Raw genomic sequence first — 19,581 nt, forward strand, 5'->3', positions numbered from 1 at the left:
ATGTTATGTTAAAGACTAGCGGGTTTGATTTTAGTGCGTAAAAAGGATCTTCTACCGAATGACTTAAAGACAGCGTCGAAAAACTTTTCGTAACTCGAATTTTCAAACATTAATACCAAAACCATCATTTTATGTGCCAGTTTTAAAAATATGTTGTATTTCATGGTTATCTTCGAATAATCCTTTCTTGTTTTATGAAATAATGAAGAAAACTAATTTTCCAATAGTTTAAAATTAAAAATATTGTTTACAAAATATTATACAACTGTTATAACATAAATTTTCAACAATGTCTAATTGTTTATCAGTAATTATCTTATGTTGATCCTAACAGTACTTAATCTTATTGAAATAAATTATATCACTGGACCAACTTAAGATAACCGTTCTCATGTACCATTATAACATTAAAAATTTTGTTATGTAAAAAAATAAAAATATTCTCAGCTATCTTTTTTATTGCAGCCTTCGTATAAACTCTACACCCATACAATGATTGAACCCCACAGAAAAAAACATGTCGTACATAGAACATTTTGGTTTAACCATTGATTAAATTTTGGTTAACATTAACTTTGGGTTTATTTATTTGGTAGTATCTAGGGATTTTTTTTTTTTTTACTTTAAGCAGTTAATAACAACAAAAAATACGAGTTATTATCATCTGTATAGTCATTTGATTATGTTTGAGGAGCTATTGTTTGCTACAATTATGTTTTTATTGAAAGGAAGTATAATGAGTAAAAAAATAAATATTATATTTGGCATCTTTATTCCAAGGACTAAAACCATTTTTATTAAGTCTTTCTCCTCTTTTCGCCAACATGTAAAATCTTCCTAACTAATATTTTTCATACTTTTTTATTTATAATTATGTTATAAATAAAATCAATTAATTTTGTTATTGTCCATGATTCTGTCTATTTTTTTGCTAACTAAGGAATTTCTTTGCAGAACCTGGAGATGAGTGCGGCCGACTTCCCAGAAGACCTCTCTTCGGTAGAACTGATCGGAGGCCGGGAGCTCAGGTTCCACACCGAAGTCTTCTCAAAACTGACCTACCTCCACTACGTCAGGATCGCCAATGTCCCCAAGGTCCTGGTTCAGGAACATACCTTCGCAAATATGTCTTCCTCAAGAAAAGTCAGGTGAGTCGTCCTTCCTCGAAATGCTATGTTTTAAGCGGCTGCATTTAGATATTGATTTAATTTTTCTTTGTAGTCTTGTCAGTAAATTACAGTAAATAATTCATAGCTGCTGTAAACTATGGTTTTCAAGATTCCTTTCTTACGAAATACACGTAAACACTCGTTAAAAAAACAAAACAAAAAAAACTGACAAATCGGTCCACTTCCAAGGATGTAGGTTGATGAGGACATATATATGTTCTGAGATGAACCGTACACGGATCCAACATGGCCACCTTAACGATCTAAAAAAAATACATTAAGATAAGCCGTGAACGGTCCACACTCCTACGCCTCTTCGGTGTAAGTTGCCTACACTAGACAATAAATATTGTCGGTAAATAAGGATTCCAGTAACTTCAAATACATATTGTTTTTATATTCATAATTACTCCTCTAAATTTGTTTTTATTTATATAATTATTATTATTTATTCAACAATTTTAATGTATGTTTTATTTTTTCAGGTTTGAATTCGAGAGCGGCTCGAGCCTGGTATTAGAAGGAAGATCCTGGAAGAACGTGGCCGGGGAAATCTCCGTATCAATCAGCAGGTTCAGTCAAGTCATCATTCAAGCACAAGCTTTCTCGGGACTTTATGATCTCACTGTTTCTCAAGTTGCCAAATTCGAGCTACTTGAAGACGCGTTTTTTATCGAAAGACCTCCTCGCTATAGTAAAGAATTCAAAGTCGAATCTGTAAGTATTCCCATCTATATATTATAAATCGTTGGCTTAGTGATAGAAAATAATGAATGAATTTAAGAAAGAAATTATATAAACGCGGGCTATTAGTGTTTTATCGATCAAGCCTAATTAATTATTGTTAGATATTTTAAAATTTAATTTAGAGAAATTTAAGAAAATTCTTGAGGATTTGATATCAACCTTGAAATAGTTGCCTGGCGTGTTTCTGAATATGCAAACGGCCATCAAAGAATTTATTAATATCAAGGGATTTCATGATGATAAGACCATTAGGACTTAAATTCCCTGAGAATTTAAGATTAAAACAATGTTAAGGTCTGTACTTTGTTTCTAATATAATTATCATATAATACAACTTCATAAAGGGGTAGAAATATATACGGCTTGTCCAAAATGTTCATAAATTGGAAGTTATTTTACATGTTATATAACCTTATATATATCCTTTATTTGTGAGATAAACGAAACTTCAATCGTCACCTATGATATACAGGTCTAATGTATGAAAACCTGGGATGTACAAATTACCTATTTTAATCGCTGGAAGAGCGAATACAGATAACAGAAAAAATACATTCAAGCGTCCTGTTTGTCAATATGTCAAAACTTGTAAATGCAAATATATATTTTTTTTAAAATACCATCTGATTTCAGTAATTAAAAGAAATTTTTAATATATTTTATCCCTTAAAATGAATATTAGATTAGTCAAATACTTAGACTGAGATTTTCAATTTTTTTTTATTACAAGTATGTTATAATTTATAAAATTGAAATCGAGATATGATTTAACTGAAAAGTCTTTTTAGGTTAGAGTAAATTCGGATATTTTAAGTCAGTGTTAAGACTAATTTTTTGTTTATTCTTTAATATTTATTTACATAAAATATTAATTTAAAAAATATTTTGTAATAGCTAATAATTTTGTTGATCCATGTGAAGGCATTGCGTAACATTAGCGCAAAAGCAAATGTTACCCATTTCTCACAGTAATAGGTTTCTAGTAGTGAGAAAGTTTGTAGTTTTTATATGGAACTAGAACAAAATATTGTAGTTATTAATCTATCTATCTTAAAAATAGATAACATGTTCCAAAACGATATATATTCTGGAGTTATGACAAGCAATTTAATAATAAAACCAGTTAAGGGACAAGAGCCACTGTAGCATGGAAGTCAACAGTACAAACCGGTGTCTAGGTTGACGTATTTTATCAGTGGAATTATCTCTTAGATCTGTTTGACACATCTTTCACTCACCGAGATATGGTCAAATAGTGGTCAATGCTACTGTCATATTTTTATTTCATATAAAAGCATTAGATAATATTATAATTATTAAAAAAAAATAATAATAAGAAGAAGATAAAATCGAACGAACTTGATTTGTTTTTATTTCCTCAAGGAATGAAGGATATAATTCATAATGCAGCTATACTTATTAAAATGAAATCCATAATATATTGGAAAAATAGGTACTAATACATTAATCTTAGATATATTCGAAATATAAATTTTTAATGTTCTGTTGCAGATCATTTTGGACCAAGTGAAACTGGAAAATCTCGAACGAAAAACGTTTTATTCGTCAGCCCACCTAGTTAAAATACGTAACAGCCATATCAAGACAGTGAGGACAGATGCCTTCAATGCAATAAGCCTAGCTCAAGTAACGATCGAGAATACGACTATCGACAAAGTGGAAAATGGTGCATTTTCAGGAAGAACCATTCTCCATACTCTCACCTTGGATCGAGTGATCCTCCACGAGTTGGAATCAGGGGCTGTCCTATCAGGCACTACACACCTCAACATTCATCATTCTAGGTAATAAAAAATAAATACACTTTATTTAAATGTAGAATAAAAATAAATAACATACCATTATCTTGAGGATCTAACACTGATATTCATTTCTAATTCTTTTTTTTTAATTATAGATTTGGGACACTGCAGCCTGGAACCTTCAATGTGACAGTCGCCATAGCTTCAATCAGTGACAATATTTTCCACAGACTCCTCAGCCGAGCAATGACATTAAAACAGTGGGATAGATTAAGCATAAACAATAACACGTTTAAAAAACTGGACCCGTATGCTTTTTCTTCTGAAGGATTGATCAGCAAAACGGCCCCAATAATTAATTTTTCAAAAAATAATTTGTATGATAATCCATCCAATGCTTTTGATTTTCAAGTAAATAATGAGCTCAATTTTTCAATTGGAAGTAATTTTTTCCACTTTAAATGTCGGTGTGATATGGCAATACCTCTTAAGACAATGATTAAGCCATATTCACTGGGCGAGATGCTTTTCCGAAATGGTTTGTGCGATATAGACCACTCACTCTCTAAATGTTTCGACTTACCTGAAGGATTTTACAACATGTTAAATTTTACAGAGAGGATATGTTCTGTTAATGAAGTTATCCTTTGTGAGGAAATTCAGAGAGATGCTGCGATCCCACCCCAGTTGCCTGGAATATCATCAGCTGTCGACACAATGTTTGAAAATAATGTTGGCAGAGAAAGAAAGATTCTCGGTTCAATATTTATTATTGCCTTATGTGCTATGGTGGTAATGATGATCATATCAGCAGTTATGTGGATTGGAAGAAATGGCTATTGTACCAAAGCTAGGATTTTCCTTTTGCCATCAACCAATTCATACATCAGCTGTATAACAAGATTTTTTTCGGGAAGTGGCATGACTCCAACTGGTTCAGCTCATTCTATTTCGAGACTTTCGATTCATGAATATGCTGAGCTTCAAAGAAAAATTGGTGAAGCTAAAGAAGAAGAAGAAATCCCATTAGAAGATAAGGCTACTCAAACCTTACCAGAGGAATTGACACAGGAGCTTTTACAATCTTTGCAAGAGAAACTGAATGATCCGGAAAATTATAGTGAAGCTAGGAATATGATTGAGCATTTGTATGATCTCATTAAAGTGGAAGAAAGTTGTAATAAAAACTACAAAGATTCCGCTTCTATAAATTTAGATGATTTAGACAAAGACAATGAAAATGTGTACGATGTCATAGTGCCAAAAAAGAAAACTATTTCTAGAGAAAAGAAGGAAACTGTGAGTACGGGTACTAGAGCACCTTCTCCTGACAAGTTATTGCCATACACAGTTTATGGCGAAACAAAAAAATTACAGCCCGCGGTATGTGACTACATGGAGCCTAAGGACAGGCAAGTTCATACTTACACTGAGCTGCCTAATAGGACTCCTGGACCAACCTCAGTAATTTGTGATTACGGTGAGCCCACCGATACCAGAGTCCATTTCTATACAGAGCTGCCAGCCAAGATAAAAATGGCTAACCGCCCATTGCCATCAAAGCCTATTGATGGGGGCCAGTCCATGTCATAAGAGCTGTGATATTTGTCTTAAAGACTTCTTGCCTTCTCAATTTCTTAGATGCCTTAATAGGTTTCAAAAGAACAATTTTCTATTTGATGTGTGATATATTAATTGTTTTGGCTTTATTATATAATGTCTATTTCAGTTTTTTTTTTCATTTGTTGTAAATATTAATTTGCAAAGTGATATTTTCATTTGTTTATGTGAAGTTTTGCAAAATGTTTTCTTATTATTTACAGTTTAATTGTAAGACTGAAAAAAAAGTTTTCTTTATGTGTATCTTTTCTTTTGACATTACAATTAGTTGCCATTATTAATACTGTTTCTGTTTATCGAAGGAAACAAAACGAATTAATAATGTCTGAAAATACCATAATGTGTGTCAAAAGAATTTTGTTTTTATATTGTAGGTAAAACTAATTTGTAATTTCTTGTTAATTTGTATATTGATATTTAAACAAAAACATTAGTCATATATTAATAGAAATGTAAATATTTATATTACAACAATTTAAGTTGTAAATGTTAATAATTGTATAAAAAATCGAAAAAGAAAAAAAAAAGAACAGAGAATCATTAATTTAACTCTTTTATTTGGAGTATTAAAATAAACATTCCAGTTTATACTATTATATTTATACACTTTGGAAGTTTTGGAAAATTAAAAATATAAATAGTGTCCTTATTCCATTATACTTATTTTTTACAAAATTAAAATACATTGTATAATCTAGAAATTGTAAAATGACTGAGGTATTGAGTGTCAGGTTGAATATAAGATAATAGAAAGTTATTTATATATAATGGATTTGTAAACGGTGTAAACTATAAAAAGTAGCATTAAAGCACAATATAACAAATTAGTGATATAATTAGCAGTAACAATTATTTAGAATCCATTTTACACCAATAATCATGTTTGCTAGTGATAGAATGATATGGGAGACATGTGTATAGTGAGTGGAGTTGTGAGGGTCAGGAGAGGGGGCCTAGATATTGATTGGGCAGGCTCACTCCTAAATAAAATTGTTCAGTTAATAGTTCACAGTATAGGCAACTCTTTTCTTGATTAACATTATTTTTACTTATGTAACAGCAATCCTAAAAAAAAAACTACTACTTTATCTGAAAAACTACCAATATCGAATAAATGCCAATTTAATATATAACAACAGTATTTGTAAAAAAGAAAGGTTATGTTTTTTTTTAATCTGAAATTTGAAATAAATTATTTAATATTTACATTGTTTTTATCCCAGAGTTTTATTTAACCTTCCTCAGAAACAATTCATAGCATTTAAAAATCGAACTTATTTTGTATTTATATACACAACTCACACTAAAACCACAATGAAATCAAACACAACTATGTATATTTTAAATACTTTATGCTAGAGATTTTAGTTGGTATAAGTGAGAAGTAGAAGGATAACTGAATAGCATTTAGTATTATAAAAAAAAAAACTAAAATGATCCAGAAAAATATAAACTTCACTACTGAGATTGTAGATCAAATATTGACAAAATATTCGACCGTCGCGAATAATTTATACATTTAAAAAAAAAAAAGTTTTTATGGTAGGTATTAGTTATATAAATAAATTATATGTTCTTGTGTTATTAACACTACAATATTGTTGTATTAATGTGTTATTACCATTCACATTAATACAACAGTTTTCTGTACTCATAAATTGGAATTAGACTGTAACTTTTATACTATAACCCCACTGACTAAATACACATTTATAATAAACAGAAAGTGAAGCGTAACTTGATCAACTAATATGAATAAAACTGAATGAACACTATTAATTATTTATCATCAATTAATCAAAATAAGCTCAGAAGCACTAAAAAGGATTTTGTATGATAAATATTATAGTCACACACACAAGTACTTAAATTGCAGCAGAATGTTATAGGAAACTAGGATCAGGAAAAAAAAATATAAATAAATAAATGTTCTTAAGGGAGAAAATATCTTGTTATTCTCCTTAAATATAAATAGTCTAAGAGAGGCAAAAGATAAAAAAACATTTTGGTAAAGAAAAATTATGTATGTAGAGAAATAAAATTCAATTCATTGCTATCCATAATTCTTCATCTCATTTCTTTAAATTGTAAAATAATAATTCTTTAAAGATGTCTTATAAAATATGAGAAGATTATCTTACTAACTTATATTTATTTTAATTTTTCTTTAAGAGAGTAAAAATTATTATTAAATAATTAAAAATTATTTTAAGTTGTTTAGTACCTTTTTTAGTACTACTAAAGCCCTGCTAAGTGGGGTAAAACATCGTAAAATAAATAGTTGATAACTATTTCTGTCCTTTTTTGCTTGCACCCCTGACTATCTCCGTAATATTCAGTTGTGGTCAATCATTTTTATGTATGACTATCTCCGTAATATTCAGTTGTGGTCAATCATTTTTATGTTTAAGAGAATATTTATTTCTATCTTAATTTGCTTCAGAGAAGAAAAAAAAAAAAAAAAATGTTATCTTTACTAAATAGATACAAGAGCCCAACAGTAGAAAAAAATCAGTTATTTTACCCCAATTTTAGATTGCTTTAATGAAAACTATGTATAATTACTGGTAAAAATTGATGAGTCTTTCAAGTATAGAGAAGGGAATAAAAAATGGAGACCGTTTCAAAGCATTAAAAAAAATGATTTTTCATTCTGAGCTCCATATCGTTAAAACTATCAACAACACTATACAACCTAATAGAAGATCATTAAATGTAGAGTAAATTTACTAAAATATGAGCCCTAACAGAGCTTTTAACGTTCAATAATTTCCGAAATACAGTTTTTTTAAAAGGAAAATTTCATTAAAAATGTACAGGAAAATCAATAGTTAGTAAATTTATTGTGGGAAATCTCTCAAATTAAATTATTTTAATGTGATATAAAGTAATTCATAACGTTTATCTTCGTAGGGGTAGTAATGTTTATGATATTTCCATATGAATACGAATTTTGCATATGAAATTTGTCCGAATAATTAGAAATCAAATTATTTTGGCAAATGTAATAAAAAACTACAACCTCTATGAAACGTTATAAAAGTATATTATAGTACATTCAACTGGCTTTAATTTGATTTCTAGCAGACATCTGAACATCAAATGGATCTTGATATATAGTTATTCATAAACAAAATGTTTTGTCCAAATAACTATATAAAAACTAACTCCAAATATCATGAAAACTGAAACTACTACGAAAATAAACGTCATAAACTACTTTACTACTTACTTTAATTTGAGTGCTAATAGACATCAGTATGTTTTATTGCTCCTGAGATAATGATTTCCCACACAAAATTTACAACTGATTTTTCAGTACGTTATTACAAAATTTCTGAATCTCAGGAACTGTAAGGTTAACACCTCTATAAGGGCTCTTATTTTAGCAAATTTACCCTGCTACAGCCGTAATCCCCCTCCCTTGACTTACTTAGCAGACTCGTCAATTTCGACTACTAATTATGCATAGTTTTCATTAAAGCAATAAAAAATTGGGGTGAAAAACTGATTTGTTTTCCTACTTTTGGACTCTTGTTCTATATCTATTTAGTAAAGGTAAAATTATTATTAATTTTGTTTTCTTCGCTGAAGCAATGTAAGATAGAAGTAAGTATTCTCTTGTACATAAAAATGATTGACCGTAACTGAATATTAACGAGATAGTCGAGAAGCGGTAAAAAAGGACAAAATTGGTGTGAAATAACTGATTTTTTAGTACTAATACGTTTATTATGAATGCAATAAAAGTACGTAGTAATGATGTTATTGTTTATTTAATGTTACTTGATCTAAGAATAGGTTGTTATGCAATAGGAGTGTATACTTCATTCGCTTGTAGGTGTTAAGAGAAACTTATAATCAAAATCTTATACAGTTTTTCCTGAGTTCAGCAAGTGTAATTTTTTAATGTTTCTTTAAAAAAAACTGATTAGTGCCTGACCGAATAGTCTATAGAAAATGGGACTCAACTGAATAAACCATTCATAGTTAGTATTTCAAATACCATGAGAGGAATCAATAAATCTTTAATTCTATACGATAGAATACAAAAAGTTAATTAATACGCTCATTCCTTTTTCCGATCAATTTCTAAGTGTAATTATATTTTATGAGTTCCCCCCATCACATTTTTATAATTTATAATTTCATATTAACAAGCACATTAACTAATGTAATAAATTTACATGCAAAAAATGTTCTTAATTCTATAGAAAGTATATCTTACCTTAATGAAGAGGAAAAAGTGAAGTTAAAAAAAGAAAAGGTACCAACCTAAAAAAAAAAAATTGGGTATGAGACAATGATAAAAGATAAATAAATAGAAGAAAAAATCTTACTTCTGATTCATCTCAATAGGATTCATCACGAATTATTTAGCATAGAATCAAATCAATAATAATTTTAAAAAAATGAAATCAAGTTTGTAATAATATAATATTAGTTAACATAACCAAGTTTGATTATGTATTTATAAAATAAATTATACAATCTAATTAAAATATCGACACTTATATTTTATCTTGATATGTGATATTAACTGTAAATTCAAAAAAATAATTCGATCTTACATCATTAAAAAAAATAATGGCATCATTCTAAACATCTCTAAAGTCAGAAAAAGTTATTTAGGTAGCTCACGAAACATTCGTTGGCTTGAGATGTCTCTAGAAAAGAGTTTTTTAATATTATTAATTAACATTTATATATTAATTTTAATTAATAAAGGAAAACGTATTCACTGATGAAAATAAAATGATATTTTATTACACATTCAATTTTGATGTTTTCCGTCACAGCACAAGAGGTAGCGTAGCGGTTAAAAAATACAACAAAGGGTTTGTGAGGGTTTTTAACCGGTACAGGAATTTAATACGACTCTGTTTCATACATTTCGCGAATGTTGGTTATTCTATGAGGGTGTGGAGGTATGTTTGCTTCTCATTTTCCCACCACATTGTGCGTACCACTTCTGCAGTATCATAAATGAAGTATCTTTTAGCTTTCTTTTAAAGAATACCGTGACGGATAAAAGCACCTAATTCGGCATTGAAGGTACCTCATGGTATGATAAATGTTGACCTAGGAACCCTAAGAAATTCTTAAACGTTTAGTAAAAAAAATTAAAATGTTAAAAATATTTACTTTTTTCAATGTTATTTCAGATATGTTGCAGATTTTGACGTTTCAGATAATGTTTATTAAATAAATCAGATAATTAAATATTTTAGACACAGTTCTTTACGTCTAATACTTCCTGAGATATAGTGGTTCAATAATAAACTATTTTTTTCAAAATGATAAAAAATCAATATTTGTAAATCTATTTTTGCAACTAAACAAATCAATATTTGTAAATGTATTTTTGCAAATAAAAAAAATCAATATTTGTGAATGTATTTTTGCAAATAAATAAATCAATATTTGAAAATGTATTTTTGTAAATATCATATAACTGCTACTGCTGCCTATTATATCCTCCGGAGTAAGCCAACGGGAGGCCTTACGCAAATGTTACCCCAAAATACATGACCTATGCATTTTGTGATTAAAAGCAGTAAATCACAACTTTTACAATCAAATTTTGCTCGATGTGAGCAAACTGGGAGATAACATACAAGTTCTTCAATTAAACTCCATTCTATATTCAGGCTGAGGTAACTTAGATGATCTTCTCCATCCCATGCCTACATTTACCTTTTAAATGCTTTGGTAAAGAAAAAGAATGCTTTCCATTGCAGTTAGTAAGAAATAAAGATAGTAAGGTTGTTTCCACATTTGGAAAACATGACTCGAGAGAATTTTCCATTAAACTTTATAAACTTTCAGTTCAAGAGCCTCATGCTATTCTTTGTTATTTACAGCAACCTGAATTAGTTTTAAAAGTTCAGCGAAGTTCACAGATTCGTTGCCTAGGTTTTTAAAAAAACAAATATTTGATCAGAACAGAGCTATTTTTAGCTGGAATAAATGTTATAGATTATAGCTGCTATTTTTTTTTTTTAATACCAAGACAGAGAAAGATATAACTTTCAACAATCACAGAACATTAGCAATAAAGTTTAAACATTCTTCATATTTATCAATCCTTTTCCTAATCACAATGATCACTAATATTTCAACGGTCGCACATATTTCTTAGTAAATTTAATATCATTTAAAAAAAATTGATAACATATTCACTTTAAATTATCTCATCTATTGTATTTAGCACTCATGTCAAAGCTGAAGGGTATAAAAATATTGTCAAAGTAATTTTATAGACGAAGAGGCAATTTTTCTTGAGATTATCTCAAGTTTTCTTATCCTCAAATATCCTTCTCGATTACAAAGGAAGAAAGAAAAGCAATAGGGCTGATGGGAACTCAAGGAGGATACGCTGACAAAGGAGATGACCAAATGATAGTTATTAGTTGCCGGATATACGGTCTTTGGCGTCGGGAACTACACGCCTAGCAAGGCCTTTTATTTAAAGGAATTACATATCGTTTCGGAAGTTCAGGTCCTCAAAACTCTGCATAATTTAATTAATAACTTAGCAGAATTTTTTTCAGTTTCATTATCAATCAAGAAATTAGTCCAATAGTTGATCGGCGACCTTTAGCGACAATTATAGACTATCTGACTAGACAATGCTTCGCTATTGATATATTTGACAATGTGTATAGATTCAATAAAAATAATTGATTGTCTGTTATAAATTATTTTATTTAGTTAAAATTAAACATTTACGATTACTTCATTATTATGATTTAGTGACATAAATTAAAACCAATATATGCGGTGAAAAACGAAAATGAAATTTGTTCTTCCACTTCCATCAACTCCTATAATCCACTTGCATCTAAATTATCAGAACACGCATTAAACCTGAATCATACTTTTAATTTCGACAATCATTCATTCTTGCCACTGTCCCCAACCACACAAAACGTCTCATCTCGGAGTCCATTTAGATAAATTTAACTGAGAATTCCGTCAATCGTAAAGTTGATAAAGACAGCATCTCCCTTACATATCGACACATTTTGAACATAATAAAACCCTCATAATCCTTCTTTTCACTTGTTCTGCATTTCAGAAACCAACTTTCTTGTCATATCTTTTATTATTGTTTCTCTAAATTCTCATCACTTCTTTAATTACTTTATATTTACTACCCTTCCTATTTCATTTATATTCATGTATCTTATCTTTTAATTTATATTCATGTGTTACCTTCTTAAGTGTACTTATACTAATTACTTTGTTATTAATTTTCTATTATAATTTACATTTCTCTGTATCCCCACTCATTTGGTATATTGTCTTTCTTAATCACTTACACATAGTGTATCCCAATATTTTATACTTTATTTCTTCTTTGTTTTTCTATCTATGAGTTTTTAATTTTTTTTTCATTATTTTTATTTATTTTTTAAAAAATAATTTTGTAAATATCTCTTATCCCCCTCTAGTATGTATATTACCATTTATTGTTTACCTAATTTATAATTTTTTTTTTTTTACAATGTTTACTTTAAAATTATTTCCGTTATTATGTGGCGTGCTAAACTGCAATCCCCACTCCTCCCAATACAAATGGCTCACTCTGACTTTGACTTCTTTCTCATCATTTGCTTTTATTCTTTTCTTTTTTCATCTCTTAATTTGTACTTTCTTTAATATTTCTTCTCTTATTTTATCTCATCATTTGATTTAATTCTTTTCTTTTTTCATCTCTTAATTTGTACTTTCTTTAATATTTCTTCTATTATTTTTTCTCTTATCTACCTGTTATTGTTACCGTTTTCATTTACTGTTTACAACCTTTAATTTTCTTATTAAATTTTACTTTTCATTGTATACCTCTGTTATTTTCCACTTATGTTTTTTTTTTTTTTTGTAACTATGTCAAGTGTTTGTATCTTTTTTAGCCCTGACGAAGCCCTGCAACGTGGAGCGAAACGTTGGCTAAATAAAAATAGTATACCCATCATCTGAGTTTTTTTTTACCGCACCCGGACCATATTCCATTCATCTATACACACGGTCAATCAACAAGCTTCCAGAAATTTGTTCTGTTTGCCATACCGACTGACCTATCAAAGTGTTGATATCACAAAGGGTGGTAAAATGCCAACAGCTAACTTCGCTGAATCATAGTTAATACAGGTCTGATTTTGGTGGTTATTTAAAGCAATTTTACAATCTAGAGCATTGTCACGTATAGACTACCTGAAATATGAATAGTTTTTAAATAATGACCATCTCTGTGCTTCAATATTAGCACTACATTGAAACAATTCGCAACGACTGACATACGAAGGTTTTTTTAAGGAGTGAAACAAAGTTCATAGTCGTTTTTAGCACCTCAACCCTTAATAGAAATTTTCGAAAAAAATGGAAAATACAATTTTTTGGTCCACATATTTGGTTGACATTTCGTCCTACATTGGCCTTTGATTTAAACGATTTGATTAATCTTTAATCCTTACCATGGTGAAAGGGAGCATTTTGAAAAAAAAAAAACGCATGAAAATCGGTCAAGTAATTCAAAAGTTTATTATGGACAAAGATTCGACCGCTCCCTTTTATATACATAGATAATCAATTAATAATTTTACTAAATACATTTTAATAATATACGCAGGTTAAGACATGATGTACTTTCCCCATTTCTTTTTCGAGAGATATTTGAAAATTTCGAAAAGAAACTTGGAAGGTATAAATTGTAGTGAATAAAATTTTCTTTTGGTATTCAAGCGGCTTTAATGAATTCGGGAGCAAACTGCATATTTACCTTTCGTGAGATTTTTTTGTGAAAGGAAGGAGCTAGGTGGAATAGAGATTTAACAATAAAGAGTTGTTATGTGCACCATAATGGGATTATGCTACGTGCTTACCTTCAAATTGTTTGGTTGGAGTTTGGTTTTACGACCTCATAAACCCAAGATGGCAACCATATGTGATTTCTATTATCGCATTTTCACGAAATTTGCTTAAAACATTGTCTGTTGTGCATGAGCCTAAGATTTAGTTTTGTTGTTATCATTTTTTTATAGCATATACCGTTTGTGAGTTATGGTCCACCAAATATGTCATCACCGGTTTAGAAAAAGCGTTTATTAACCATCCGCACAGAATCTTACAGAATGTAAATAATCAACTATGTCATAACTAATTTTAATAAAATTTACGTGTAATAAATCTTTAAGATAGTTAAGTTGAATTAAATTCATAAATTAGCTCAGCCAGAAAGAACTTCTTTTCCAATCTTGGATTTATTTGTATTTGTAAGTATTTTTCTAAAACACACAGCTCAAAAACAATAAATAGTTTTTGTATCACCTAGGATTTGTATCATATAGATAGAAACATTTCGCCGGCAACTAAAGGCAGAAAGGGGCAATTAGAATCCTCTTAAAATGTTAGTATATATTATAACTACATTCTATATTAATATGGATTACTCTAAGAGAAGAGTTCAATCACTGCAATTCTGACTACTTTCTATTAATTTTTTCGGTGTAAAAAAAAATTAAAATAAGCAATTAGATTTGATTTATCAAATTCAATACGGGTTATATATTAAAAAGAAGGGAATCTGAACAATAGTATATCAACATTAAATAATTCAAATTCAATTAAATAATAATAGATGAAAAATTAACTAAATAAAAAGAAAAAAATATTTCGACAGTGAATTTGCTACACTTACTTAATACAGAGAGACAAAATGCCCAATTCTCACAAATCGGTATTTGGACAAGGAAATTTACGTTTAGATATTCCAATATATTAATTTCATTAATTAATTTCAACGCGCTTCATCGTGCTGAATCGAATAGTGAAGAACGGTTGGAGAAAGGAATGACCTAGAAGCTATTTTTTTTTTCCTAACCGAAAAATATAATCACAACTAACATACATTAAACAAAAACCTTATGTAATAGTACAGTAAAATTAGAGTTTTGGAAGGAAAAAATCCAGATAAGATTTTGTGAAATTCACAAAACAATTTCAAAATAAATATTTTACGCAATCATGAAAAATACTACTCCTAAGAAGATAAGAGTTAAAAAGTACATTAAATAAGCAGCTTGAATTTGATTGCTAATAGATATCTGTAAGTCTAATCATCCCTGTGATATAATCTTCCCAAAATTAATTCACGATTTCAAAAAAAAATTTTAAAAAATCCTAAATTAAAAACAAATTTCAATATTTTGTCATCAAATAATGCGTTTTAATTTAATACACAGATTTGATAATTTTGGTTTAATTATTTTTTAATTACACCTACTGCAATATTACATTTCCAGTGTAAGATATTATTTTGAAAAAGTAGGTGTTATAAAGGTGCTCTTGAGCAAATTCAAATAATTAAATTACTAGAAAGCTATGTATATAGTTTCACCTAGATATTGACAACTATTATTCTATACATTTTTGTAATAAGATTGATCGTAAACCTGCAATCGAAAAGTTTACACAAAGGAAAAACTCCAAAAAAATCAGGCCTTACTTGACCACCGTTTTGAGCACACATACCCTTTTGTCGAATGTCATAACAGTCATTTTATGCTCTAAATTTTATAAAATAATTATTTTTTCCAATGTGTCATGTTTTTGAGTTATTTTAATGTAGTTAAAAAAAAAAAGTCGAAAAATATCGATGTACTTAGTTCCTCCTTATTAGAGGCAGAATAACATAGATTAAAACAATTTCGAGCTTTACCTTGATTTTTTTCCAAGCACGACTCTTTTTCGTTCTAATTTTAAGAGCTCCTCAAGGTAGTATCCTTGGTCCCATCCTCTACAGCGTCTATACATCTGACATTCCAACCAATCCTAACACGATCCTTACAACTTATGCCGGTGACACATGTGTGCTCGCTGTTAATAATAACCCATTAATTGTATCCCAAAAACTTCAATCACATATCACAGCCCTCGAAGATTGGTGTCGTAATTGGAGGATTAAGATAAATTCCAACAAATCCCATCAAATCACCTTTACCCTTAGTCGTAAACCTACTGACTGCCCTACAGTTTCATTTAATGATGTTACTCTTACCCCTGTCGAACAGATCCGCTATCTTGGACTACATTTGGACAAGCGATTAACCTGGAATCCTCACACTTGAAAAGACAGGAAACTGCACGTCGATTTCGACTATTGCAGCACTTACTAGACAAATAGTCTAAACTTCCAACACGTTACAAAAGACTGATCTACATGACTGTAATAAGGCCAATCTGGACATATGGAGTTGAGCTTTTGGGCTCCACTAAACCTTCGAATTCCTCTCGTATTCAATCCTTACAATCCAAAATCCTTCGTAAAATCCTCAATGCTCCTTACTTTGTCACAAATAAAGTCATCCATAAAGACCTTAATGTTCCCTATGTAACCGATCTAGCCCAAACCAGATATCACTCCTTCCATTATAAACTCTCAAACCACTCAAACCCCCTAGTTTCTAATCTTGCATCCTCTTCCATTCCTGACAATCCAAAATAAAAAAAAAATTAAGAGCTACAACTGTAGTATATTTTTTTATGGTTACTAGAAAAAAATCAACTTGATTATTTTTTTTAAATTATTTATTTATTGCTATTTACAACTGTACATTATAATACATTTAGTAAATCTGATCTAAGTTAAATTGGAGTGTTATAGGCGTGTAGAGAAACTACCTATTGGTAGCACTCTAATAACATTTTATATTAGCTGGTCTCGTGGCCACCTTCTTTTCGGGCACCTAGGAGGATTGTCAGGAACGGACTTGATTACTTAAAGCAGTAAAATGTAAGATGAGTTAACTTTTGTGAATTTTCATCAGACAGTACTATAAGAAATCATGGTCTATTATTAAACAGATCATACAGCATTTATAAAAAAAAATGTATATTTTTTATTTTGTGATTTTAAAAATGGGTTTTAGGCAAAAATCGGGCGAAGTAAAATATAGCTTCAATAATACCAGTTATTTAATGGAATAGTAGAAATAACTTATTTGTGTTATACAATGAATTGAACTTGTTTATTATATAAAATTATATAACTTATTTATTTAACCTCTTTAATGCCTATAGGTACTTTTTATTTAAAAACAGATTTAGACAGAACAAGGTCAAAGAATACCATGCAAAATGCATTGAGATATGAAATAGAGCAGAACAGTAGCGGAGAAGAACAAACAGCGGAAATAGAAGAAGATTCATAATGGAAATGCTCTATCAAGCAGTTTAATTATTTCTCTGCCGAACCAAAGGGAGGGGCTAGAAAGGAAAAGAATACAAGGATTACTTAACTAAAATAAATGATTATCGTTAACCGATTAATCTATCTTATAGTAAGCTTTTAACATTTTATTTAAAGAAGTTCTGCAATTTACCTGTACTGTACAAAGATAAGATTATTTTTAAAGAGTATAAAAAATATACAGAAATGTTAGCTGTACAAATTTACGTAATAGAGGTGAACATGCTAGAGAAAATAGTACAACTTTTTATGTCACCAATGACCTAGATCAACCTCATTCCACAGTTAGTACGACCTGAAGGTACTGACATATTCATAAACCACAAACAATACACATATATATTGACATATACCAATATCTACCGAAGTATGGGCTTCAATAGAGCCATAATGAATCCCACTTCGTGATAGTTGATTTCACAACTTTAATTTTATTCATTGCCAGTCCGTCCCTTAAATATTGCCATTCTTTCCGTATAAGTTCTCTAGGAGGAAGGTTGATTTCAGCATTGAAAGGTTCAACATGACTCGGTTGATGCTCTATCAACCATCTCATAGGCGGTTATGCCAATATGACGTTATCCAAACAAAAACAACCCTCCTGCCAAATGTATTGTATTTTCAATAACTGAAATTCCAAACTGAAGTGTATTTAGAATGGCTGTCAACTCAGCTGTAAATCTGACTGTCTATCCAATACACCCGTTTTTAAAATAAAATGATCAATGCACCAGATTAACTGAGAAATTTTTTAAAACTATGGGAAATTTTAAACTAAAAATTAAACTTATTACTGGCAATCTTTAATTCTCGTAAAAAAAAGATGCAAATATTTTTAAAATTCTAAAATTTATACTTTCAATTTAAAAATTATTATCCATCAAAATTAACACAATTAGATGGACATATATCCTTGTTTCTGAAAACTTTTAGTATCAGATTTTATAAATTTGGAATTCCGACATTGATTATTGTCTACGATATTTATGATATCCCTATCTCTTTTCGCAATTTAATTTAATTGTTTGCTACAAAAATTTAGTATTATTTTGCCGAAGTTCACTTAAATTTTGTCAATTAGATTTCTACTAAACTTTCTTTAAGTACTTACTTAAAAATAAAAAAGGACATTGAGCTCCAGTTTGGGGTATCATTTAACCTTACAGAAATATAAAACCAACTTACTCAAAGGCTTCCTTACGCTAGAAAGAACGTAGAATTGCGAAACATTTGTAGCTAGCATACATACTAGCAAGAGATAAATAAATAAAAAGACCTTATGCATAACCTGAAAACTTGATTAATGTACAAAACAGAACCGAATATTTCTTACGAAATTTCCGCTCTCGTGTTGTTTTGTGTTGGTCAGGGACCTCGTGTTGAAGTATCGCTATTTTTGTGATCTTAGCAAAAAAATATCTTAAGAACAGAGAAGAAAAGTAAGACCAACACATTTTTGATGTGTTGCTATAAAAATTAGAATATAAGGGTTTTTCGAGATGGGGTATTAAATAACAAATAAAAATTTTGTTCCAACCAAGAATGCAACTGTCATGCAATCGGAAAAGATCGTGCGGTCTCGGCATTTTCCGTTCGAATTAGATTTATTTTTCCTTTTCCCTCCCTTTAGTTAGACATAAAATTTGAATACTTTGTATTTATACATTGTATAATATTGCTAACAATGAGACCTGTTTATTTTTTTCAAATAAACAAAATAAAGGTACTTTGTATGAAGATTTTTTTTTTTTTTTTTTTAAAGCCCTAATTAGTCTATTTAAAATCTGATATTAAAGATAACTTAATTGGTCATTGATTCACCGATTTTGACCAATATCGTTATTGCCGTTTTGGAGAAAATCGAAAAAATTGTGAAAAAACGAATATAAAGTGGCACTTTTTGCGAGTCGATTTCAGCGAAAAAGTTGCTGTCACATCCCAGGTATACACACAGCTTATATATTACATTTCAGTTTCGTAAGACTTTTAATTTTTGAGCTAGGCGATCACTCCTGTCTGCTATCAATTCCCT

General features: G+C 29.5%; 2 protein-coding genes across 4 annotated transcripts in view; one reads left to right on the top strand and one right to left on the bottom strand.

Moving 5' to 3' along the window:
* Positions 1-6,516, top strand: part of LOC106688079 (uncharacterized) — an 82,834-nt gene extending 76,318 nt beyond the window's left edge. Inside the window, exons 2-5 of the mRNA XM_014432366.3 lie at positions 955-1,148; positions 1,655-1,886; positions 3,429-3,721; positions 3,835-6,516. Coding sequence (XP_014287852.1) covers positions 955-1,148; positions 1,655-1,886; positions 3,429-3,721; positions 3,835-5,272 — 2,157 coding nt within the window. The 3' untranslated portion in view covers positions 5,273-6,516. The remainder of the gene's footprint in view (positions 1-954; positions 1,149-1,654; positions 1,887-3,428; positions 3,722-3,834) is intronic.
* Positions 1-19,581, bottom strand: part of hiw (highwire) — a 337,598-nt gene that overhangs the window by 135,083 nt on the left and 182,934 nt on the right. The gene's annotated exons all lie outside the window — the stretch shown is intronic.

This window comes from Halyomorpha halys, unplaced genomic scaffold (genome assembly GCF_000696795.3).
Source record: "Halyomorpha halys isolate HHAL.00 unplaced genomic scaffold, Hhal_1.1 Scaffold1050.1, whole genome shotgun sequence".
Taxonomy (NCBI): Eukaryota; Metazoa; Arthropoda; class Insecta; order Hemiptera; family Pentatomidae; genus Halyomorpha; species Halyomorpha halys.